At 42.1% G+C, this 25,578-nt stretch overlaps 1 protein-coding gene across 1 annotated transcript in view; it reads left to right on the forward strand.

Annotated features, from left to right (window-relative positions):
• Window positions 1-875: 875 nt before the first annotated feature.
• The window catches only part of LOC146420933 (uncharacterized), a gene marked incomplete at its 5' end in the record, with an annotated part of 43,618 nt that continues 18,915 nt past the window's right edge, over window positions 876-25,578 (forward strand). Inside the window, one exon of the mRNA XM_085047870.1 lies at window positions 876-1,735. Coding sequence (XP_084903996.1) covers window positions 876-1,735 — 860 coding nt within the window. The remainder of the gene's footprint in view (window positions 1,736-25,578) is intronic.

Here is a 25,578-nt window from a genome sequence, read left to right on the forward strand (position 1 = left end):
TTTCTGCCGCCTTCCCCCTTCTCCTGTCCCTCTCCTGTCCAAACTGGGGGTCAGCCCGGCCCTGGGGGGCTCTGGGATGGGGACAATCCACCCTCTCATCCACCGACAGCCCCAAATCCTTCTCCAGGCTGTTTATCTCCATAAATAACAGGGATAAGGATGGGTTTGCCCTCCGGAAAGGCTGCTTTTGGAAGTTCTGATCCATGGGTTTAGGATCGTTACTGGTTTGAGGTGCAGGCAGAGCTCTGCGGCTGGCAGGACAGCAAGTCCCAGCTTTGGTGACACATTTCCCGCGCCAGGATGGTGTGGCTCCTCAGTGCCGTGGTTCTCCTGGCACAGCAGGCTGTGGCACTCTGGGGACACCAGGGACAGCACGGCTCCTGAGGGACTGGGGGCATGGAAGGGTCTGGAGAATTCCTGAGGGAGCTGGAAAGGAGCTGAGCCTGGAGCAAAGGGGATCAGGGGGACCTTGTGGCTCTGCAGAGCTGTGACAGGAGGGGACAGCCGGGGGGTCAGGCTGTGCTCCAGGGAACAGGGACAGCAGGAGAGGGAACAGCCTCAGGGTGGACATCAGTAGGAATTTCCTCATGGAAAAGGTGGTCAGACCTTGGAACTGCCCAGGGAGGTTTGGAGTGCTCATCCCTGCAGGTGTCCAGGGAATTCTGCATTCAGAGCTCTGGGCTGGGGACAAGGTGGCCATTGGGGACACCTTGGGCTGGATGGTCTTGGAGGTCATTTCCTACCTCAGTCACTCCGAAACTCAGCGCCCGGCGGCTGAAACACTGAAAATTCCCCAAAACCCTACAAAAGAACCCCAAGTTTGTCCGGGAGAAGAAAACCTATCAGCCTGCAGCGCTGACTACAACTCCCATCAGCCCCCGCGCCGACTACACCTCCCATCACCCCCCGCGCCGACTACACCTCCCATCACCCCCCGCGCCGACTACACCTCCCATCACCCCCCGCGCCGACTACACCTCCCATCACCCCCCGCGCCGACTACAACTCCCATCACCCCCCGCGCCGACTACAACTCCCATCACCCCCCGCGCGGCCCCGCGAGGAGGCGTTGCCTGGCGCCGCGCCGCGGGGCACGCCGGGAGCCGCAGTCGCGGCGGGGCGGAGCGCGGGCGGCGGGACTGCGAGTCCCGGCATGCAGCGCGGCAGGGGCCGGGGCCGCGGCAGGGGCGGCGGGGCGGGGCGCGGCGGGGCGGGGCCGGGCGGCCTGAGGGAGCCCGGGGAGCAGCCTGAGGAGCAGCAGCAGCCCGGTGAGCAGCCCGGAGAGCAGCCCGGTGAGCAGCCCGGAGAGCAGCCCGGTGAGCAGCCCGAGGAGCCCAGTGAGCAGCCCGCGGCCGCGATGTCCGTGCAGGTGGCGGTGGCCGCGCCCGCCGTGGAGCTGAAGGAGCTCGGCGGCCCCGTGGACAAGCCGGCCGGGCCGCCGTGCGAGGCTGCGGGCGCTCCGGCGGCGGGGCACGGCATGGCGGCGGCGGGCTGCCCGCTGCCCGGCGCCGAGCGGGAGGCGGCCCCGGCCCCGGCCCCGGCCCCGGCCCCGGCGGGCTGCCCCGGGCTCTCCTCGGCCGCCGCCAAGGCGCCGCAGGCTTCGGCCATGAAGCGGAGCGACCCGCTGCACCCGCAGCACCGGCACCGCGACAGCAGCGACAGCGGCGGCACCGCGGCCGAGGCGCTCGTGAGCCCCGACGGCACCGTCAGCGAGGCGCCGCGCACCGTCAAGAAGGTAACGGGAGAGAAACGGCGGCGGGCGGGGAACGGCCGGGGAGAGCGGGGAGCCGAGCTGAGCCGTGCCGGGGAACGGGAACAGGAACGGAACGGAACGGACTGGGGGAGAGCGGGGAGCCGAGCTGAGCCGGGAAACGGGAAACGGGAACGGGAACGGCCTGGGGGAGAGCGGGGAGCAGAGCCGAGCCGGGCTGAGCTGTGCCGAGCGGCTGGGCTGCGGTTTGGGGACACTCTCTGCGCTCTGGGGACACTGTTCTTCTGCGGTTTGGGGACACGTTCTGCCGTGGTTTGGGGTGCTCCTGGCTGCGCCTTGTACCCGCCGTGTTTGTGCTGTGGGGATGTGCGAGGTGACACTGGGGACATGTGGGGTGACTCTGGGTTCACCCTATTCCCTCACCCCCAGGTGACACTGGGTGCTCTCACACCCCGTTGTCACACCCCCAGGTGACACTGGGTATGATTACACCCCATTGTCACACCCTCAGGTGACACTGGGTGTGTTCACACCCCATTCTTGTACCCCCAGGTGACACTGGGTGGTGCGTGTGGGGTGACACTGGGTACACCCTATTCACTCACCCCCAGGTGATAGTGGGTGTGTTTACACCCCACTGTCACACCCCAGGTGACACTGGCTGCACTCAGGTGACACTGTTTGCTCTCACACCGCACTGTCACCCCCCAGGTGACACTGTTTGCTCTCACCCCGCACTGTGACCCTCCAGGTGACAGCGGGCACCTGCAGGAAGCACACTCTGCAGGCTGTGTTTGGGGTCACAGCAGGTCACATTCCCACATTTTCCAGGTGATCTGGAAAACTCGGATAAGCAGCAAATACAAACTGCTCCTGAGCTGCTGGTGACACTGGCAGGTGTGGCACAGCCAGGTGTGTCCCTGCCTGAGTGTCCCTGTGCCAGGGTGGCCTTTTGGGGTGTGACAGGGTGCCTTTTGAGGTGTGACAGAGTGCATTTTGGGTTGTCCCTGTGCCATGGGTGTGACAGAGTGGCTTTTGGGGTGTGACAGGGTGCCTTTTGGGGTGTGCCAGGGTGGCTTTTGGGGTGTCCCTGTGCCAGGTGTGTCCCTATCTGTGTGTCCCTGTGCCATGGGTGTGACAGAGTGGCTTTTGGGGTGTGACAGGGTGCCTTTTCGAGTGTCCCATGGTGCCTTTTGGGTTGTCCCTGTGCCATGGGGATATGTGGCTTTTGGGGTGTGACAGAGTGGCTTTTGGGGTGTGACAGAGTGGCTTTTGGGGTGTCCCATGGTGGCTTTTGGGGTGTCCCTGTGCCATGGGTGTGACAGAGTGGCCTTTGGGGTGTCCCAGGGTGCCTTTTGGGGTATGACAGGGTGCCTTTTGGGGTGTGACATGGTGCCTTTTGGGATGTGACAGAGTGGCTTTTGGGATGTGACATGGTGGCTTTTGGGGTGTCTCATCGTACCTTTTGGGGTGTCTCTGTGCCAGGGCTGTGACAGGCTGGCTTTTGGGGTGTCACAGGCTGGCTTTTGGGATATGACAGAGTGGCTTTTGGGGTGTCCCATGGTGCCTTTTGGGGTGTCCCCTGGTGCCTTTTGGGGTGTCCCCCCTGCCTGTGACCTTCCCTGCAGCTCAGTCCTGCTGCATCAATCCCATTTCCCATGGGTGGCTGTAGGGAAATGCAAATTTTTCCCATTTTTTCAGCACCTGCCATCTTTCCTGTTAGAAATCCCAACAGAAGGAGTTATCCCCCTGAACCTTTTTTGGGATTTAGGGAAAAAAATGTCCAAATGTCCCTGTCCCTTCCCTTGGGGTGAAGGCTTCACCTCCCTGTTAATGAACTTCCACCTTTTTTGGGATTGCTCTGAATTTTCCTCTGCTTTGAATTTTCCTCTGATTTGAATTTTCCTCTGATTTGAATTTTGCTCTGATTTGAATTTTGCTCTGATTTGAAATTTCCTCTGATTTGAATTTTCTTGATTTGAATTTTGCTCTGATTTGAATTTTGCTCTGATTTGAATTTTGCTCTGATTTGAATTTTGCTCTGATTTGAATTTTGCTCTGATTTGAATTTTGCTCTGATTTGAATTTTGCTCTGATTTGAATTTTGCTCTGATTTGAATTTTGCTCTGATTTGAAATTTCCTCTGATTTAAAATTCCCTCTGGAGAGGAATTTCCTCTCCCTTTGGCTTCCCTGGAATTGGAGTTTGGAAAGAACAAATCCCTGCTGGGGAAACCCATGAGGAAAGTCTGAATTAAAGGGTTTTTCACCTAAAAATCCCTGCTGGGGAAACCCACGAGGAAAGTCTGAATTAAAGGGGTTTTTTTCACCTAAAAATCCCTGCTGGGGAGCTCAGCTCCCCAATAAAAACACTTTTTCCCCTCCAACATCACATCCTCAGTGTCTCCATTTAATATCTTTATCTCCATTTAATATCTTTATCTCCATTTAATATCTTTATCTCCATTTAATATCTTTGAAAATTCTATTTTTAGACACCCTCAGGGCATCCAAATTTCTCCTCAAACATTCTCAGCACTTCCAAACCCTTTATTCCACCTTTCTGCATTATTTCCCACGTCAAACCACAAAAAGGGATTTTTCTCTCGCGCTCCCCTCCTGAATCCCACGGCAAAAAATGGGATTTTTTTTCATTTTTTTCAATTTTTTTCTCTTTTTTTTTCATTTTTTTCTCTTTTTTTCATTTTTAAAATTTTTTTCTTTTTTTCATTTTTTTTTAATTTTTTTTTTCATTTTTTCTTTTCATTTTTTCTTTTTTTTCATTTCCATTTTTTCCGTTTTTTTCATTTTTTTCATTTTTTCATTTTTTTCTTTTTTTTATTGGTTTCCCCTTTTTTCCTTTTTTTCCATTTCTTCCCTTTTTTTCCCTTTTTCCCCATTTTCCCATTTTTTTCTCCCCATTTTTCCCCCAAATTTCCCCCTTTTTTTCCCCATTTTTCCCCCTTTTTCTCCCCATTTTTTCCCCTTTTTTCCTTTTTTTCCCTTTTTCCCCATTTTTCCCCATTTTTCCCCATTTTCCCCCCTTTTTCCCCCTTTTTCCCCCTTTTTTCCCTTTTTCCCCCTTTTTTCCCCATTTTTTCCCCATTTCTCCCCATTATTTTTTCCCATTTTTTTCCCATTTTTTCCCATTTTTTCCCATTTTTTCCCATTTTTCCCCGGGAGAAAAGGCTGGGATGGAATTATCCCTACAACACCTCCAAACCTGCATCACCCCTGGATTTCCCCAATCCCCTCCCACTCCCCTCCTGAATTCCATGGCAAAAAATGGGATTTTTTTCATTGTTTTTCCATTGTTTTTCCATTGTTTTTCCATTGTTTTTCCATTGTTTTTCCATTGTTTTTCCATTGTTTTTTCATTGTTTTTCCATTGTTTTTCCATTGTTTTTCCATTGTTTTTGTTTTCCATTTTTTCTTTTTTCCCTTTTTTCCCCCATTTTTCCCCCATTTTTCCCCCATTTTTCCCCCTTTTTTTCCCCCATTTTTAACCCATTTTTCCCCCCATTTTTCCCCATTTTTTCCCCATTTTTTCCCCATTTTTTCCCCATTTTTTCCCCATTTTTTCCCCATTTTTTCCCCCTTTTTTCCCCATTTTTTCCCCATTTTTCCCATTTTTCCCCGGTAGAAAACGCTCAGATCGAATTATCCCCACAACACCTCCAAACCTGCATCACCCCTGCATTTCCCCAATCCCCTCGTGCTCCCCTCCTGAATTCCACAGCAAAAAAATGGATTTTTTTTCATGTTTTTCCATTGTTTTTCCATTGTTTTTCCATTGTTTTTCCATTGTTTTTCCATTGTTTTTCCATTGTTTTTCCATTGTTTTTCCATTGTTTTTCCATTGTTTTTCCATTGTTTTTCCATTGTTTTTCCATTGTTTTTCCATTGTTTTTCCATTGTTTTTCCATTGTTTTTCCATTGTTTTTCCATTGTTTTTGTTTTCCATTTTTTCTTTTTTCCCTTTTTTCCCCCTTTTTCCCCCCTTTTTTCCCCCTTTTTTCCCCCATTTTTCCCCATTTTTCCCCATTTTTCCCCATTTTTCCCCCATTTTTCCCCCATTTTTTCCCCATTTTTTCCCATTTTTCCCATTTTTCCCCGGGAGAAAACGCTCAGATCGAATTATCCCCACACCACCTCCAAACCTCCATCACCCCTGCATTTCCCCAATCCCCTCGTGCTCCCCTCCTGAATTCCACAGCAAAAAATGGGATTTTTTTTCATTGTTTTCTCATTGTTTTTTCATTGTTTTTTCATTGTTTTTTCATTGTTTTTTCATTGTTTTTCCATTGTTTTTCCATTGTTTTTCCATTGTTTTTCCATTGTTTTTCCATTGTTTTTCCATTGTTTTTCCATTGTTTTTCCATTGTTTTTCCATTGTTTTCTCATTGTTTTCTCATTGTTTTCTCATTGTTTTCTCATTGTTTTCTCATTGTTTTCTCATTGTTTTCTCATTGTTTTCTCATTGTTTTCTCATTGTTTTCCTTTTTTTCTTTTTTTTTCCTTTTTTCCCTTTTTTTCCCTTTTTCTCCTTTTTTTATTTCTTTCATTTTTCCCCATTTTTCCCCATTTTTCCCATTTTTCCCCGGTAGAAAACGCTCAGATCGAATTATCCCCACACCACCTCCAAACCTCCATCCCCCCTGCATTTCCCCACCCCCAGCAGCGAGTTTTTCACCAGAAGATCCCAAAAAATCTGTTATTCCACGTGAGTTTTTTGGGAGCTGCAATGTCTGCAGATCGCTGGAGTACAAACTGTCCTCTCCTTGCCCAGCTGCCCAAACCAGCATTTCCTTCTCTGCAGCCACAAATCCCAGCTGCTTTCCCCCTTAGCAACTCCTGTTATTGAAATAAAATCTGATTTTTGTTTTGGTTGTAAAGCTGAGGTTCAGGATGAAAATTAGATGATTTTTTTTTTGCTCCAATCTGATAGAAGTTTGCTGAAATGGGGGTGAAGAGCTGGTGAAAAATGTGGAATTTGTAGGGAAAGTGGAGTTCTTAGCAGTGTTTGGGAGAAATAATCTTGGAGGTTTTGTGTTGATAATAATTATATTTTTATAATTATAATATATATTATATAATGTATATTATATATAAAATTATATATTATTTAATAATACATAAATATATAATATATAATAATATATATAATATATTATATATTATTATATTATATATAATATATAACAGATATATAATATAATATATATAATATATATAATATATATATTATATCATATATATAATATTATATATAATATATATAATATATATAAAATATATATAATGTATAATATATAGTATAATATATATAATATATTTTATGTATATTATATAAATAATATATATAAATAATATATTTTATATATATTATTTTATATTTTATATATATATTATTATATATATAATAATAATAGTATATTTTTCTTATATATTATTCTTATATAAATATATTTTTTTGCCTTTCCTTGAAATCTGAACACCCATCCTTGAAATCCTGAATCCTAAATCGTGATTTTGGTACTTCTGAGACAAAACCAGAATTCCCAGAAAACTGCAGTGACTTTTCCTCTCACTCCACCCTGGTTTGAAATCTTCTTTTCTGTCAGTTTGGTGTTTTATTTCTCTGTCTGCTTTCCAATTTGGGAGTAAAACAGGAAGTAGTAGATGGATAATAGGTGGTAGATTATATTTATATATAATCTATAATCTGTATAAATATAGATTTATATACATATTAAATATATTTATATATATTTGTATATATTAAATATCTATAAATATATATTTATACATATTCAATATATTAATATATATTAAATATATTAATATATTTAATATTATAATTGTATCTATTAATATATATTAAATATATATAAATATATAAAAATGTATTTAATATATATTTATATTTATATTTATTTAATATATAAATATATATAAAAATATATTTAATATTTATGTAATATATACATTAAATATATTTCTATATAAATATCTATTTATATAGATATTTATATATTTATATTATATTTTAATATATTTTTATATTTATATATATTTATTTGTTTATATATTTTTATATATTTTTTTACATGATTATATATAGATTATAGATGATGCTGGGGCTTTTCTCTGCCACCTGCAGACATCCAAATTTGGGGGAAATCCCTGGAATCACCTCGTTTTTCCCCCTGGATTCTCCCTGTACTCCAGGAATGGTTGGAATTCCTCATGCCTGAGGTGACACTGGGATTGTTTAGCTGCCTGAGGTGTGACAGTGACTGCAGAGCTTCTCCTGGGATCTTTTTGTGGCATCTGTGGCACTGGGAAATGATGAATTCAGAGGATTTCTCCATCTCCAGGTTCTCTCCTCAGGAGAAGAAGGATTCAGGGTCAGGATTTTGTTTTGGTCAAGGCTGTGAAAATAACTTGAGATCTTTCTGTGGGATCTGTGGCACCAGGAAATGATAAATTCAGGAGGATTTCTCCATCTCCAGGTTCTTTTCTCAACAAAAAAGGGACTCAGGGTCAGGATTTTGTTTTGGTCAAGGCTGTGAAAATAACTTGAGATCTTTTTGTGAGATCTGTGGGATCTGTGGCACTGGGAGATGATGAATTCAGAGGATTTCTCCATCTCCAGGTTCTCTCCTCAGCAGAAAACAACTCAGGATCAGGATTTTCTTTGGTCAAGGGTGTGCAAAACAACCTGGGATCTTTCTGTGGGATCTGGGGCACCAGGAAATGAAAAATTCAGAGGATTTCTCCATTTCCAGGTTCTCTCCTCAGCAGAAAAGGGACTCAGGGTCAGAATTTTGCTTTGATCAAGGGTGTGTAAAATAACTTGAGATCTTTCTGTGGGATCTGTGGATCAGTGGCACCAGGAAATGATAAATCCAGGAGGATTTCTCCATCTCTAGGTCCTTTTCTCAGCAGAAAAGGACTTAGAGTCAGGATTTTGCCTTGATCAATGGTGTGCAAAATAACTTGAGATCTTCCTGTGGGATCTGTGGCACCAGGAGATGATAAATTCAGAGGATTTCTCCATCTCCAGGTTCTCTCCTCAGCAGAAAAGGACTCAGGCTCAGGATTTTGCCTTGTTCTGCCTTGTCCAAACCAACCTGGGATCTTTCTGTGGGATCTGTGGCACTGGGAAGTGATCAATTCAGGAGGATTTCTCCATCTCCAGGTCCTTTTCTCAGCAGAAAAAGGACTCAGGGTCAGGATTTTGTTTTGGTCAAGGCTGTGAAAATTACTTGAAATCTTTTTATGAGATCTGTGGAGCTGGGAAATGATGAATTCAGAGGATTTCTCCATCTCCAGGTTCTCTCCTCAGCAGAAAAGCACTCAGGATCAGGATTTTACCTTCATTCTGCCTTGTCCAAACCAACCTGGGATCTTTTCATGAGATCTCCCAGCTTCTCCCGTGCCTCCAAACCAGATAAAATCCCTCACTTCAGGCTGAGGGAATTTTCTGCTGAATTTTCCAGCACCTGGGGTCGAGGAAAGGCTGGGAATGGAGTGGGAGGTGGAAAAACCTCTCCAGGGAGCAGCTGGCTGCTGGCCTGGCTCCCTTTTGGGGTGGATTTTGGGGTGACTCAGGGCTGAGTGGGGATTTTAGCAACACCTGCAGGTGTCCTGGGCTCAACTCACCCGTGCCTGTGAGTCACTGCACGAGCTCTGAGTCACCTGCAGGGCTTCACTTTGGGGTTTAGATGGGGTTTTGGTGAGAAAATGATCACTCAGCAGCTCTGGGTCACCTGCAGGGCTTCAGTTTGGGGTTTAATGGTGTTTTGGTGAGAAAATGGTCACCTGCAGGGCTTTCATTTGGGGTTTAAATGGTGATAAAATGATCTCTCAGCAGCTCTGAGTCACCTGCAGGAGAATGATTTGGGGTTTAAATGGTGATAAAATGATCACTCAGCAGCTCTGGGTCACCTGTAGGAGTTCAGTTTGGGGTTTAAATGGTGTTTTGGTGATAAAATGGTCACTGAGCAGCTCTGGGTCACCTGCAGGAGTTGGATTTGGGGTTTCAGTGGTGTTTTGATGCTAAAATGATCTCTCAGCAGCTCTGGGTCACCTGCAGGGCTTCAGTTTGGGGTTTAATTGTGTTTTGGTGATAAAATGATCACTCAGCAGCTCTGGGTCACCTGCAGGAGTTCAGTTTGGGGTTTAAATGGTGATAAAATGATCTCTCAGCAGCTCTGGGTCACCTGCAGGATTTGGATTAGGGGTTTAAGTGGTGTTTTGGTGATAAAATGATCACTCAGCAGCTCTGGGTCACCTGCAGGAGTTGGATTTGGGGTTTAAATGGTGATAAAATGGTCACTCAGCAGCTTTAGGTCACCTGCAGGAGTTGGATTAGGGGTTTAAATGGTGAGGAAATGATCACTGAGCAGCTCTGGGTCACCTGCAGGAGTTGGATTTGGGGTTTTGGTGATAAAATGGTCACTCAGCAGCTCTGGGTCACCTGCAGGGCTTTAATTTGGGGTCTAAGTGGTGTTTTGGTGATAAAATGATCACTCAGCAGCTTGGGGTCACCTGCAGGAGTTGGATTTGGGGTTTAATGGTGTTTTGGTGATAAAATGGTCACTCAGCAGCTCTGGGTCACCTGCAGGGCTTCAGTTTGGGGTTTAGATGGGGTTTTGGTGAGAAAATGGTCACCTGCAGGAGCTCAATTTGGGGTCTAAGTGGTGTTTTGGTGATAAAATGATCACTGAGCAGCTCTGGGTCACCTGCAGGGCTTTCATTTGGGGTTTAAATGGTGTTTTGATGATAAAATGATCACTCAGCAGCTTTGGGTCACCTGCAGGAGTTGGATTTGGGGTTTAAGTGGTGTTTTGGTGATAAAATGATCACTCAGCAGCTCTGGGCTGCTCGTGGGGTGTGAATTCTCAGAGCATCCCCAGATCCCTGAGAGGCACAGAACTGCTGGAAATGTCAGTGCTGAGCTGGAATTAAAGCTCCCAAATTGATCAACAAGGTGATTTCAGCTTTGTCAGGACTGCTGAACCTCTCTGCCTTCAGCTGAGAGCAGAATCACAGAATTCAGGTTGGAAAGGAGCTTAAAACCATCTAGTTCCACCTCCTGCCACAAGAAAAACTTAGATTTAAATAGATTTTATTCTTGACTCAATGATTCTCCAGTTCTGGGCAGTTGGGTTGAAAAGGACCTTAAAACTCATTGAGTTCAGCTGAGAGGAGAATCACAATCTGAGGTTGAAAAGGACTTTAAATCCATCTAGTTCCACCTCCTGCCACCAGAAAAACTTAAATTTAAACAGATTTTATTCTTGACTCAATGATTCTGCATCTCTAGGCAGCTGGATTGAAAAGGACTTTAAAACCCATCCAGTTCCAACTCCCTCACCACAAGAAAAACTTGGATTTAAACAGATTTTATTCTTGACTCAATAATTGTCTACCTCTAGGCAGCTGGATTGAAAAGGACCTTAAAACCCATTGAGTTCCACCTCCTTCCTCAAGAAAAGAACCTTAAAACCATCCAGTTCCACCTCCTGCCACAAGAAAAACTAAAATTTAAACAGATTTTCTTCTTGCCTCAATAATTGTGCACCTCTGAGCCAATCACCCCACGCTGGGAAGGTTAAACAGCAGCGAGCACGAAGGTTTTAATTCCCCAAACACCAATTTCAGAGCAAAAAGGGATTTTTTTTCCTTCCTCAGCTTGCCAGCTGTGCTCCTGTTCTCTTTGCCACCGTGAAATTTGGGAGGTTTGGGGTTGATTTGCTGTGGATTCATCCCTTTTCTCACACACCTCTGCAGCCCCAGGGCTGGGGTGTCCCGGTGGGGTGACCCTGTGGGGTGACCCTGTGGGATGTCCCATGTCCCTGTGGGATGATGTCCCCTGTGGGATGTCCCCTCTCCAGGGTGTCCCTGTGGGGTGATGTCCCTGTGGGGTGATGTCCCTGTGGGGTGATGTCCCTGTGGGGTGATGTCCCTGTGGGATGTCCCCTCTCCAGTGTGTCCCTGTGGGATGATGTCCCTCTATGGGATGTCCCTGTGGGATGATGTCCCTGTGGGATGGCCCTTCTTTAGGGTGTCCCTGTGGGGTGATGTCCTTGTGGTGTGTCCCTGTGGTGTGTCCCTGTGGTGTGTCCCTGTGGTGTGTCCCTGTGGGGTGACCCTGTGGGGTGACCCTGTGGGGTGATGTCCCTGTGGGATGTCCCTGTGGGATGTCCTTGTGGGATGTCCCCTCTCCGTTGTGACCCTGTGGGGTGTCCCTGTGGGGTGTCCCCTCTCTGGTGTGACCCTGTGGGGTGTCCCTGTGGGATGATGTCCCTGTGGGGTGTCCCTGTGGGGTTTCCCTGTAGGATGTCCCCTCTCCGGGGTGTCCCTGTGGGGTGACCCTGTGGGATGATGTCCCTGTGGGATGTCCTTGTGGGATGTCCCCTCTCCGTTGTGACCCTGTGGGGTGATGTCCCTGTGGGATGTCCCTGTGGGGTGACCCTGTGGGATGTCCCCTCTCCGTTGTGACCCTGTGGTATGATGTCCCTGTGGGATGTCCCTGTGGGATGTCCCCTCTCCGGGGTGTCCCTGTGGGATGATGGCCCTGTGGGGTGTCCCTGTGGGGTTTCCCTGTAGGATGTCCCCTCTCCGTTGTGACCCTACTGCCACCCCAGCCGTGTGACATTGCCGCTGTCACCTCCCCGGTGTGACATTCCTGCTGCTCGCTGGGCTGGCACAGCACAGCACATCACCTGACTGACCAGGCAGGGTCTGCTCTGCTCACCCTGCAAACCTCTCGTGTGCCAAATCTGGCTAACGATCCTCTGACCTTGTTAGCCCAGCAGCTTTCCCTGCCTGCCCTGAAATCCTCCTTTTCCCACGGAAATTCCCACTGCTTCTGGGGCTTTGAGGATTTCTCACATCCTTTTTTCCTCTTCTCCTCTGATTTTCCCTTCTAACCCCAGTGATTGATCCTGCCAGGTGAGAAATGCTTCTAATCAATGAGAAATTTATTCTGCCAGGTGAGAAATGCTTCCAATCAATGATAGATTTATCCTGCCAGGTGAGAAATGCTTCCAAAAAACGATAAATTGATCCTGCCAGGTGAGAAATGTTTCAAATAAATGAGAAATTTGTCCTGCCAGGTGACCAATGCTTCCAATAAATGATAGATTTATCCTGCCAGGTGATCAATAATTCCAATAAATGAGAAATTTCTCCTGCCAGGTGATCAATGTTTCCAATAAATAATAAATTTATCTTGCCAGGTGATCACCATTTATCACCAATAAATTATAAACCTATCCTGCCAGGTGAGAAATTCTTCCAATAAATGATAAATGTATCCTGCCAGGTGATCAATGCTTCCAATAAATAATAAATTTATCCTGCCAGGTGATCAATCACCATTTATCACCAATAAATGATAGATTTATCCTGCCAGGTGATCAATATTTCCAATAAATGATAGATTGATCCTGCCAGGTGATCAATCCAGGGCTGAATTCCCAAGTGCTGCTGGTTGGAATTCTCTTTAGGAAAATCTCAGCGAGTGAGAAGCCAAATCCTTGTATTTGCTATGCGAATCACCAAATAATTGGAATTTTGGGGTAATTTTAGCAGGAGCTGAGTGCACAGATCAGTACATCAGCCTTGGGGCTGAGGAGAGGGGAGGGAGGATGGAAGAGCTTGGGGGAGAGGGGAATAAATTGGGAATAAACTGGGAATCAGTTGGAAATAAATTGGAAAAAAGTTTGGAATAAATTGGAAATAAACTGGAAATAAATTGGAAATAAATTGGGAACAAATTGGAAATAAATTGGGAATAAATTTGGAATAAATTTGGAATAAATTGGGAACAAATTGGAAATAAATTGGGAATAAATTGGAAATAAGTTGGGAATAAATTGGAAATAAACTGGGAATAAATTGGGAATAAACTGGGAATCAGTTGGGAATAAATTGAGAATCAATTGGAAATAAATTGGAAATAAGTTTGGAATAAATTGGAAATAAACTGGAAATAAATTGGAAATAAATTTGGAATAAATTGGAAATAAATTGGGAACAAATTGGAAATAAATTGGGAATAAATTGGGAACAAATTGGGAATAAATTGGGAATAAACTGGGAATAAACTGGGAATCAGTTGGGAATAAATTGGGAATCAATTGGAAATCAATTGGAAATAAGTTTGGAATAAATTGGAAATAAGTTGGGAATAAATTGGGAATAAACTGGAAATAAATTGGGAATAAATTGGAAATAAACTGGGAATAAATTGGGAATAAATTTGGAACAAATTGGGAATAAATTGGGAATAAATTGGAAATAAATTGGGAATAAATTGGAAATAAGTTGGGAATAAATCTGGAATAACTTGGAAATAAATCTGGAATAACTTGTGAATAAATTGGGAATAAACTGGAAATAAGTTGGGAATAAATTGGGAATAAACTGGGAATAAACTGGGAATGAATTGGGAATAAGTTGGAAATAAATTACAAAAGAAATGGTGATTCTGGGACCCAAAATTCACTATGGATATTGGATTAACCAAAATTAATTCTGGAATTGATTCCAAACCTGCAGTGGGAAAAATTAATAAATTACAAAAGAAATGATGATTTTGGGACCCAAAATTCCCTTTTGGATTCATCCCAAATCTGGAATTAATCCCAAACCTGCAGTGGGGAAAAATAATAAATTACAAAATAAATTATGATTCTGGGAAAAATCCGTAAATGACAAGATAAACCTGAGGAACTCAGAGCTTTGAGGTCAAATATTTAAAAATTTAAGTTTTTTTTGGAGATCTCTTCATCTGCCCAAGTCCTTCCAGCAGAGTTCAAAACCCATCAAAATGTGATTTTTTTGTTGATTTTTTCCATTTCCAATTCTTTTTGGGAAGGCAAATGTTATCCAAATATGTTTTCCTGGCATTTTTCACACCCAGAAATTCTCCAGTTTTTCCCAGAGCAGGAATTCATCATTGCTTTTCCTAAGGAAAATCCCAAATTTCCAATATTTCCTGATTCCTGAATTTCCAATATTTCCTAATTCCTGAATTTCCAATATTTCTAATTCCTAAATTTCCAATATTTCCTAATTCCTGAATTTCCAATATTTCTAATTCCTGAGTTTCCAATATTTCTAATTCCTAAATTTCCAATATTTCTAATTCCTGAATTTCCAATATTTCCTGCCATCAGTGCAGCTCCAAAATCCATTCACAGAATGCTGAATGAAAATAAAATAATGATAATATAATGATAAAATAATAATATAATATAATATACATAATATAATAATAAAATGATGATAAAATAAAAAATAAAATTATAATATACATAATATAATATAATATAATAAGGTGATCAAATAATAAAAGTATAATATAATATATAATATATATAATAATAAAATGATAATATAAAATAAAATAATAAAATATAATATATATAATATATAATATAATAATAATATATAATATAAAATAATAAAATAATAGAATAATATATATAATATAATGATAAAATGATGATAATATAAAATAATAAAATAACAATAAAATATAATATATATAATATATTATGTAATAATAAAGTGATAATATAAAAAATAATAAATAATCGAATAATATAATATATAATATAATAAAATGATGATAATATAATAAAATAATAAAATACTAATGAAATATAATATATCTAATATAATAACAAAATGATAATATAATATAGTATAATAAAATAATAGTATAATAATATACTATATATTATATAACATTATAATATCATCATTCTAATATAATAAAATAATAATAATAATAAATAAACTAATAAAATAATGCAATAATTTGGGTAGAAATGCCCTTAGATGTCACCCAGTTCCTCCACACCCCCCAGGCTGCTCCACAGGAAATCAGATTTTTATCCAAAATTCACATTAAATCCAAATTCCATCAGTCATCCCTCAAACCAGTCTGATTAAAAGTGATTAAATTAATTAAATTGTCATTTTTGGCAGCTTTTCTCCCTCCAGCTCAGCTTTGGAACACTTTGTGCTGCAGAGAGAATTTTTATTGATTTATTTTTTATTGATTTCCTTGCTGGGAGATGGATTGGTGTGACTCTGGGAATTGGAAATATTGAAATCATTGAAATCTCTTTTGTTTTTATTTTTACCAAACCTCAGACAGGTGGTGAGCAGAGCTGAGTTTCCATGGGATTTTCTAGAACATTCTGGGCTGAGAGAACTGAAATAAATGATATTTTGCTGGGATTTGCAGAGGGACAAAGCAGCTCCTCTTATTATTCATTGATTTCTGCAAATATTTAGTTATTAGTTTATATTTTTATTTATATTATTTATTATATATTGTATTATTAGTCATATATTGTCTCATATCTATTTATTAATATATTTTTATTAATATATTTTTGTTTATTAATATAAATGTTTATTTATTAATATATTTTTATTAATATAAATTTTTATTTATTAATATATTTTGTTTATGAATATAAATTTTTATTTATGAATAGATTTTTGTTTCTATGTTTTTATTTCTTTATATACTTTTATTGATTTCTTTTTTAAATATCAAATCTCTGCTGCTTTCCCAGAGTTAGCAATGGAATTCCACCTCAGAGGAAATTCTCCACAGGAGAATAAAAAATGTAAATCCAGGAGAAATTCCAGAGAGCAGAGGGCAGGAAGGAAATAATAAATATATATATATATAAAATAAATAAATAAATACATAAAAATATATAAAATAATATAATATATAATATAATATAATATAATATAATATAATATAATATAATATAATATAATTGTAATATAATAATATATAAAATATATAAAATAAATATATAAAGAAAAATATAAAGAAATACATAAAATAATTAATATTTTAATGGGGAGGAAAATGAAATTTGGCTTTGCTCTCCTGGGAATTTCCACAGCTTTGGAAAACTTTGCTCTCGAGGAGTTTTGCTTCCAAAATTCAGAATTCTGAATTCAGTTTGGGGGAAAAAAATCTCATTTTCCAACCCCAGAAAATCCTGGAATAAATATCAGGGAGTTTTGGAGTTTTTGCCTTGGCTGAGCTCAGCTCTGCTCATTGCAGGAATTGCAGGAATTTCAGGAATTTCAGGAATGGGAATTTCAGGAATGGAAATTTCAGGAATATTTCCCAAACCATTTCACATCCACACTCTGGGCAGAGAAGCAACTTGGGAAATTTCTTCCTCCCAGAGCAAATTTCCAGGTTTTCTTCTCCCAGCGCCTTCGACTCGACATGAAATCACATTTTTATATTATTTTATTGTTTTATATTCTCATTTTTATATCATTTTTCCCTTACAAGACAGGGAAAGGGGCAGGAAGGGACCTTAAAGATCTCTAATTCCTCTAATGTCACCTCAGTGCCTTTTTGTCCCACCTTTGCTTTGGTGACACTTGAGTGACCTCTGGGCTAAAAACAGCATCAGGTTGTGTCTGAGTGACACCAGTGAGGGGCAGGAAGGGACCTTAAAGATCTCTAATTCCACTGATGTCACCCGCAGTGCCAGGCTTTGTCACCATTGCCATGTCAGGGGTGCCAGGAGAGCTCCATGGCAGAGCAGATTAAATCTCCATGAAATCATTCCTTGAATTTCCCACGGGAGATTCCAAAACCTTCCTGTCCCACCTTTGCTCTGGTGACACCTGAGTGACCTGAGTGACCTCTGGGCCACAAAACAGCACCAAGTTGTGTCTGAGTGACACCAATAAGGGGCAGGAAAGGACCTTAAAGACCTCTAATTCCACACCCTGCTGCGGGCAGGGATGTCACCCACTGTGCCGGGCTTTGTCACCCCTCTCAGCAGCAATGTCACACCTCAGGGGTGCCAGGAGAGCTCCATGGCAGAGCTTAAATCAGAGCAGATTAAATCTCCATTAAATCATTCCTGCCATTTCCCACGGGAGATTCTGCAACCTTCCTGTCCCACCTTTGCTCTGGTGACACCTGGGTGACCTGAGTGACCTCTGGGCTAAAGATCATCATCAGGTTGTGTCTGAGTGACACCGGAGCAGGGCAGGAAGGGACCTTAAAGATCTCTAATTCCACTAATGTCACCCACAGTGCCAGGCTTTGTCACCATTGCCATGTCAGGGGTGCCAGGAGAGCTCCATTTCTGGGCTGAAATCAGAGCAGAATTCTCTATTAAATCATTCCTGCCGTTTCCCACTGTTGGTTCTGCACCTTCCTGTCCCACCTTTGCTCTGGTGACACCTGGGTGACCTCAGTGACCTCTGGGCCACCAATCACCCCCAGGAGGCTGAGGAATGCTGAGCAGAGCTGGCAAGCAACCCAGCAGGAGAACGTGCAGAGCTGAACTCCTCCTCACCTGCAGCACCCACTGCTGCCAAAAATCCCTTTGGGAACGCAGACAGCGCCGAGCTGGAGGCTGTGAGAGTGAGCTCCGAGCTGTTTCTGTGGTTACCAACAGCAGCAGCAGACACGGGCAGGGCAGGAGGGAACCCGGGGGGGATTTTTGGGGGCTGGGGAAGGGCAGATTGGGGCTTGCAGAAGGTTTGGGGAGCTGCAGGTGCTGCCAGCTGGCAGGTAGCATGGGCTGGGAGCTGCAGCTGGGTGCTGAGCCCAGGGAGAGGGAAAAAGGAGCTGCTTGCCTTGGGATGGTTGGTTGTTCATCAGAAGGGCTGAAATGTCAGCTGGCAGGGGGAGAAAAATGCTTAATTTTGTGTTTTCCTGCCTCGTTGTGGAGCCTGAAATGCAGGCTGGAGGGTTTTGGTGCTGTGGGTTCATGGAGCTGCTCCAGAAATCACCTGAACAGCAGAGGGAAAACCCAGGAGATCAATTCCCACTGCTCAGGAGGGATTTGGAATTCATTCCTAACTCCCATTGCTCAGGAGAGATCAGGGATCTGGAATTCATTCCTAACTCCCATTGCTCAGGAGGGATGTGGAATTCATTCCTAACTCCCACTGCTCAGGAGGGATCAGGAATTCATTCCTAATTCCCATTGCTCAGGAGGGATCAGGAATTCATTCCTAACTCCCACTGCTCAGGAGGGATCAGGAATTCATTCCTAACTCCCACTGCTCAGGAGGGATCTGGAATTCATTCCTAACTCCCATTGCTCAGGAGGGATGTGGAATTCACTGCTCAGGGTGGGAAACTCCCTCAGGGTGGGTTGGTCTGAGAGATTCAGGATTCTCTATCCCTGGCAGTGCCCGAGGCCAGGCTGGACAGTGGGAGCAGCAGGAGGTGTCCTGGATGGGTTTGAGATCATTTCCAACACCAGGAAATGTTCATCAGGGGGTGAAAAGGTGTTGAGAAACAGGGAAGTGCGCAGGAGAGGAAATAGAATCCTACAGGTGTCCCTGGATGGCTTTGAGATCCTTTCCAACCCAAAGATCTGTTATTCTGTGGGGTGAAAAGGCACTGAGAAACAGGGAGGTGATGAGAAGAGGAAATAAAATCCTGCAGAAGGCTCCCTGGATGGGTTTGAGATCCTTTCCAACACAAAGATCTGTTTATCAGAGGGTAAAAAGGTGTTGAGAAACAGGGAAGTGAGGAGGAGAGGAAGAGAAAATCTTACAGAAAGTGTCCCTGGATGGGTTTGAGATCCTTTCAACCCAAAGATCTGTTATTCTATGGGGTGAAAAGAGATATTGAGAAACAGGGAAGTGAGGAGGAGAGGAAATCAAATCCTGCAGGTGTCCCTGGATGGCTTTGAGATCCTTTCCAACCCAAAGATCTGTTATTCTGTGGGGTGAAAAAAGGCATTGAGAAACAGGGAAGTGAGGAGGAGAGGAAGAGAAAATCCTACAGAAAGTGTCCCTGGATGGGTTTGAAATCCTTTCCAACACGAGGAAATGTTCATCTGTGGGGTGAAAAGGTGTTGAGAAACAGGGAAGTGAGGAAGAAATCAACTCCTGCAGGTGTCCATGGATGGATTTAAGATCCTTTCAACACAAAGATCTGTTATTCTGCGGGACAAAAAGAGGCATTAAGGATCAGGGAAGTGAGACGAGAGGAGATGCAGCCCTGGCTGTGGCTCTGAGCTCCCTGGGGCACCCAAACCCTCCAGCCCTGTCCTTCCCTCTCACCCCAGCCTGTGCCAAACCCTTTGAAGTTTTACAATCAGCAGAGATGAAATCACATCCCTCCGAGCTCCAGCACAGCTCTGGGTCTGTCTGCCATCTCCCTCCTCCCTGCTGGATTATCCTCATCCCTGCTGGATTCTCCCCTTCTCCGGGCTGTTTCCTGCTTCCCCTGCCAGCCCTTCCCACACCCCAACATTCCCCAAAATCCCTGGGAGACCCTAAGGATTCATTTCTGCACATCTGGATCCTGGCAGGGTAGGAAGGAGGATTTTCCTAAATCCCAGCTGTGCTCAGGCTGCTCCAGGATGTCTTTTCAGCCCCCAGATGGAAAAAAAAAAAGGGTTTTTAGTTAGTTCTAAACCTTTTCTGTGGGTTTTTTTTAACTCCAATCAAATCGCTGATGACTCAAACCCCCATAAAAGCGTCTGGCAGAGTTCTCCAGCTCTGAAGTTCTGCAATAAATGTCATTTTTGTGGGAGTCTCTTCAAGTGCAGTCAGGTTCTGGAGGCAGGGCAGAGCCTCAGCTCCGCTCTGCAGCGCTGCCTGAGGAATTATTTTCATTTTCCTGCCCTGGGATGATTGCAGGGAAGTGGCTTTAGGGTTGTTTTCTCCCCACAGCAGGTTGGATTTGGGGAACTCAGTGCCAAGAACTTTCTGTACTTCGCTTTCCTTTTTAATTTTTTTTTTAATTTTAATAGAAATAATCTGGAAACATTTTCTCCTCCCTGTGCGAGCAGGATGACCACAGATGAGTCACGGGGCTGCCTGAACATGTCAAACCTTCCCAGTGCTGAGAATTCTCTTGGTGCTGCGATTTCCACCCTGGATTTTTGGGTGTCTCACCTGCCTCTGGAGACAGGAGAGCTGAGATTATCCCAAACCACCTGAGAGTGCTGCTCAGTCCCGTGAGAAATCCAGCAAAAGCTGCCTCAGAGCTGGAATGTTGTTCTTTCTGATTCACCCAGTGATTTTTGGGATGAGATTTTGGAGTGATTTTTGGGTTAATTGAGAAGTGAGTAGGTTTGTTCAGACCTGGGAGCTGCAATTATTCCAAACCATGAGAGATTGCTGGTCAGTCCCATGAGAAATCAAAAAATAATCTTCATTAGAGCTGGAATTTTGTTCTTTCTGATTCAGAGTGATTTTAGGATGAGATTTTGGAGTGATTTTTAGCCTGGGATACTGAAGTGAGTAGGAATGTTCACACCAGGGAGCTGTGATTATCCCAAACCACATGAGATTTCTGGTCAATCCCATGAGAAATCCAACAAAAGCTGCCTCAGAGCTGGAATTTTGTTCTTTCTGACTCACCCAGTGATTTTTGGGATGAGATTTTGGAGTGATTTTTGGGTTAATTGAGAAGTGAGTTGGTGTGTTCAGACCTGGGAGCTGCAATTATCCCAAACCACCAGAGATTGCTGATCAGTCCAGTGAGAAATCAAAAAAAAAATCTTCATTAGAGCTGGAATTTAGTTCTTTCTGATTCACAGAGTGATTTTGGGATGAGATTTTGGAGTGATTTTTAGCCTGGGATACTGAAGTGAGTAGGAATGTTCACACCAGGGATCTGTAATTATTCCAAACCACTGGGGAGCTGCTCATGGTCAGTCCCATGAGAAATCCAACAAAAAGCTGCCTCAGAGCTGGAATTTTGTTCTTTCTGATTCACCCAGTAATTTTTGGGATGAGATTTTGGAGTGATTTTTAGCCTGGGTTAATTGAGAAGTGAGTAGGTTTGTTCACACCATGGAGCTGTGATTATCCCAAACCATGAGAGATTGCTGATCAGTCCAGTGAGAAATCCAACAAAAGCTTCCTCAGAGCTGGAATTTAGTTCTTTCTGATTCACTGAGTGATTTTGGGATGAGATTTTGGAGTGATTTTTGGGTTAATCAAGAAGTGAGTAGGTGTGCTCAGACCTGAGAGCTGCAATTATCCCAAACTACCAGAGATTTCTGGTCAATCCCATGAGAAATCCAACAAAAGCTTCCTCAGAGCTGGAATTTTGTTCTTTCTGATTCACAAAATGATTTTGGGATGAGATTTTGGAGTGATTTTTATCTTGGATTACTTGAGTAGAAGTGAGTAGGTGTGTTCACACCATGGAGCTGAGATTATTCCAAACCACTGGGGAGCTGCTGGTCAGTCCCATGAGAAATCCAACAAAAAGCTGCCTCAGAGCTGGAATTTTATTCTGGCTAATTCAGAGTGATTTTTGGATGAGATTTTGGAGTGATTTTTGGGTTACTTGAGAAGTGAGTAGGAGTGTTCACACCAGGGATCTGCAATTATTCCAAACCCCTGGGGAGCTGCTGGTCAATCCAGTGAGAAATCCAACAAAAAGCTTCCTCAGAGCTGGAATGTTGTTCTTTCTGATTCACCCAGTGATTTTTGGGATGAGATTTTGGAGTGATTTCTGGGTTAATTGAGAACTGAGTAGGTTTGTTCAGACCTGAGAGCTGTGATTATTCCAAACCACCAGAGATTTCTGATCAATCCCATGAGAAATCCAACAAAAGACTTCCTCAGAGCTGCAGTTTAGTTCTGGCTGATTCTCCCAGTAATTTTTGGGATGAGATTTTGGAGTGATTTTTGGGTTAATTGAGAAGTGAGTAGGTGTGTTCAGACCTGAGAGCTGCAATTATTCCAAACCACCTGAGATTTCTGGTCAGTCCAGTGAGAAATCCAACAAAAGACTTCTTTAGAGCTGCAGTTTAGTTCTGGCTGATTCCCCCAGTAATTTTTGGGATGAGATTTTGGAGTGATTTTTGGGTTAGTTGAGAAGTGAGTAGGTTTGTTCAGACCTGAGAGCTGTGATTATCCCAAACCATGAGAGATTTCTGGTCAGTCCAGTGAGAAATCCAACAAAAGGCTTCTTTAGAGCTGGAATTTTATTCTGCCTGATTCACAAAATGATTTTGGGATGAGATTTTGGAATGATTTTGGGATGGGATTTTGGAGTGATCTTTAGGTTTCTTGAGGAGAACAGAGTAGGTTTGTTCAGACCAGGGATCTGTAATTATTCCAAACCCCTGGGGAGCTGCTGCTCAGTCCCGTGAGAAATCCAACAAAAGCTGCCTTAGAGCTGGAATTTTGTTCTTTCTGATTCACCCAGTGATTTTTGGGATGAGATTTTGGAGTGATTTTTGGGTTACTCAAGAAGTGAATAGGTGTGTTCAGACCTGAGAGCTGCAAAATTGGGAATGTGTTTATGGAATTGTCCAAGGGTAGGAAAATTGGGATTTATTTAAATTTTTATTTATTAATTGGGAATTATCCCAATTGGTGGAATTGTCCAAGGCTGGGAAAATTGGGATTTATTTAAATTTTTATTTATTAATTGGGAATTATCCCAATTAATGGGATAATTGGGATTAATGGAATTAATGGAATTGTCTCAGGCTGGGAAAATTGGGATTTATTTACGTTTTTATTTTTTAATTGGGAATTATCCCAATTTGTGGAATTGTCTCAGGATGGGAGAGCTGGGAATGTGTTTGTGGAATTGTCCAAGTTTGGGAAAATTTGGGAATGTGTTTGGGGAAAATTGGGAATCTGTTTGTGGAATTGTCACTGAATTATCCTTAAAATCTTTCCCATCCCATTCCCTGACAAATCCCTCTGGCAAAAATCCCATTTTTCTCCCAATTTTCTCCCAATTTCTCCCATTTTTCTCCCATTTTTCTCCCATTTTTCTCCCCTTTTTTCTCCAATTTTCTCCCAATTTTTCTCCCATTTTTCTCCCATTTTTCTCCCAATTTTTCTATCATTTTTTCTCCCAATTTTTCTCTCATTTTTCTCCCATTTTTTCTCCCATTTTTTCTCCCATTTTTCTCCCATTTTTCTCCCAATTTTCTCCCAATTTTCTCCCAATTTTTCTCCCAATTTTCTCCCATTTTTCTCCCAATTTTTTCCCAATTTTTCTCCCAATTTTCTCCCATTTTTCTCCCATTTTTCTCCCATTTTTCTCCCATTTTTCTCCCAATTTTTCTCCCATTTTTCTCCCAATTTTTCTCCCTTTTTTCTCTCATTTTTCTCCCAATTTTTCTCCCATTTTTCTCCCAATTTCTCCCAATTTTCCCCATTTTTCTCCCATTTTTTCTCCCATTTTTCCCCATTTTTCTCCCATTTTTCTCCCAATTTTCTCCCATTTTTCTCCCTTTTTTCTCCCAATTTTTCTCCCAATTTTTCTCTCATTTTTTCTCCCATTTTCCTCCCAATTTTTCTCCCATTTTTCTCCCATTTTCCTCCCCATTTTTCTCTCATTTTTCTCCCATTTTTCTCCCCATTTTTCTCCCATTTTTCTCCCCATTTTTCTCCCATTTTTCTCCCATTTTTCTCCCATTTTTTCTCCCATTTTTCCTCCCATTTTTCTCCCACTTTTCTCCCATTTTTTTCTCCCAATTTTTCTCCCAATTTCTCCCATTTTTCTCCCATTTTTCTCCCAATTTTTCTCCCATTTTTCTCTCATTTTTCTCCCATTTTTCTCCCAATTTTTCTCCCATTTTTCTCCCATTTTTCTCCCAATTTTTCTCCCATTTTCTCCCAATTTTTCTCCAATTTTTCTCCCAATTTTCTCCCATTTTCCTCCCGTTTTTCTCCCATTTTTTCTCCCCATTTTTCTCCCATTTTTCTCCCAATTTTTCTCCCAATTTTCTCCAATTTTTCTCCCAATTTTTCTCCCATTTTTCTCCCAATTTTTCTCCCCTTTTTTCCCCCATTCTCTCTGAATTAACTCATCCTGACTCACCCATTTCTGAGATGACAAATCTCCTCCTCAAAACCTTGAATATTTCAGAAAATGGTGAATATTTCAGAAAATGATGAATATTTCACAGAGCTGCCAACCCATAAATCACTTTATTTTTATCTTTAATCACCCAGATAATCCCCAACCTGATAAAACAGCAGCTGGGGGAGATTTTTTCCCCAAATTGGGGATTTTTTTCCCCAAAATATTCCGATTTATTAGCTTTTTCTGCAGCAGGTTGTGCCTAATGAAAGCCTCGTTAGTGGTTGTTAATTAATGAGTTCTGATCCCAAATCTGATTTTTGTCAATCCTGCAGATCCCAACAGGAGAGGAGATTTTCTCCCAAAATTTCTCAAAGAGCTCAAAAATTTCTGCACAATTCAGGAGCAGCTTGGGTAGAGATAATAACCCAGAAATAAAGAATTTTAAATAAATTTAGTTTATTTTGGATAAATCAGATTCACCCAAAAATTCCTCCCTGGTCAGTAATAATCCGCCTTAAAATGAAAATAATTTCATATAAATATATATAATAATATATATAAATATATATAATATAATTATATATATAATATAATAAATACAATATATATTATATATATTATATATATTATATATATTATATAATAAATATATATATAAATATATATAAATATATATAATAATATCTATAAATATATATAATTATATTTAAATATAATTTAAATTCAATTTCATTAAATTTTTTAAAATTTTCATTTAATTTCAATTTAATTTAATTTAAATCTTAAAAATTTAATTTAAATTTAAATTCTGGTTGAATTTAATTAAAAAATTCAGTGAAAAAATGGTGAATTTTGCTCTGAGCAGTGAATTTCTGGTTCAGAACTGAGTGTGGAGTTGAGCAAATCACCTGCTGGGATCTGTGAGTGATTTTTGTCCCTAATTATCCCAAATTATATCAAAATATCAGGATGGGGATGGAGAGCAATGGGAGGAAAACTGAAATTTTCCCTGCAGTTTCCCTTTG

The sequence above is a fragment of the Lichenostomus cassidix genome, unplaced genomic scaffold (genome assembly GCF_008360975.1).
Source record: "Lichenostomus cassidix isolate B80296 unplaced genomic scaffold, HeHo_3.0 HiC_scaffold_499, whole genome shotgun sequence".
In the NCBI taxonomy this organism is placed as follows: domain Eukaryota; kingdom Metazoa; phylum Chordata; class Aves; order Passeriformes; family Meliphagidae; genus Lichenostomus; species Lichenostomus cassidix.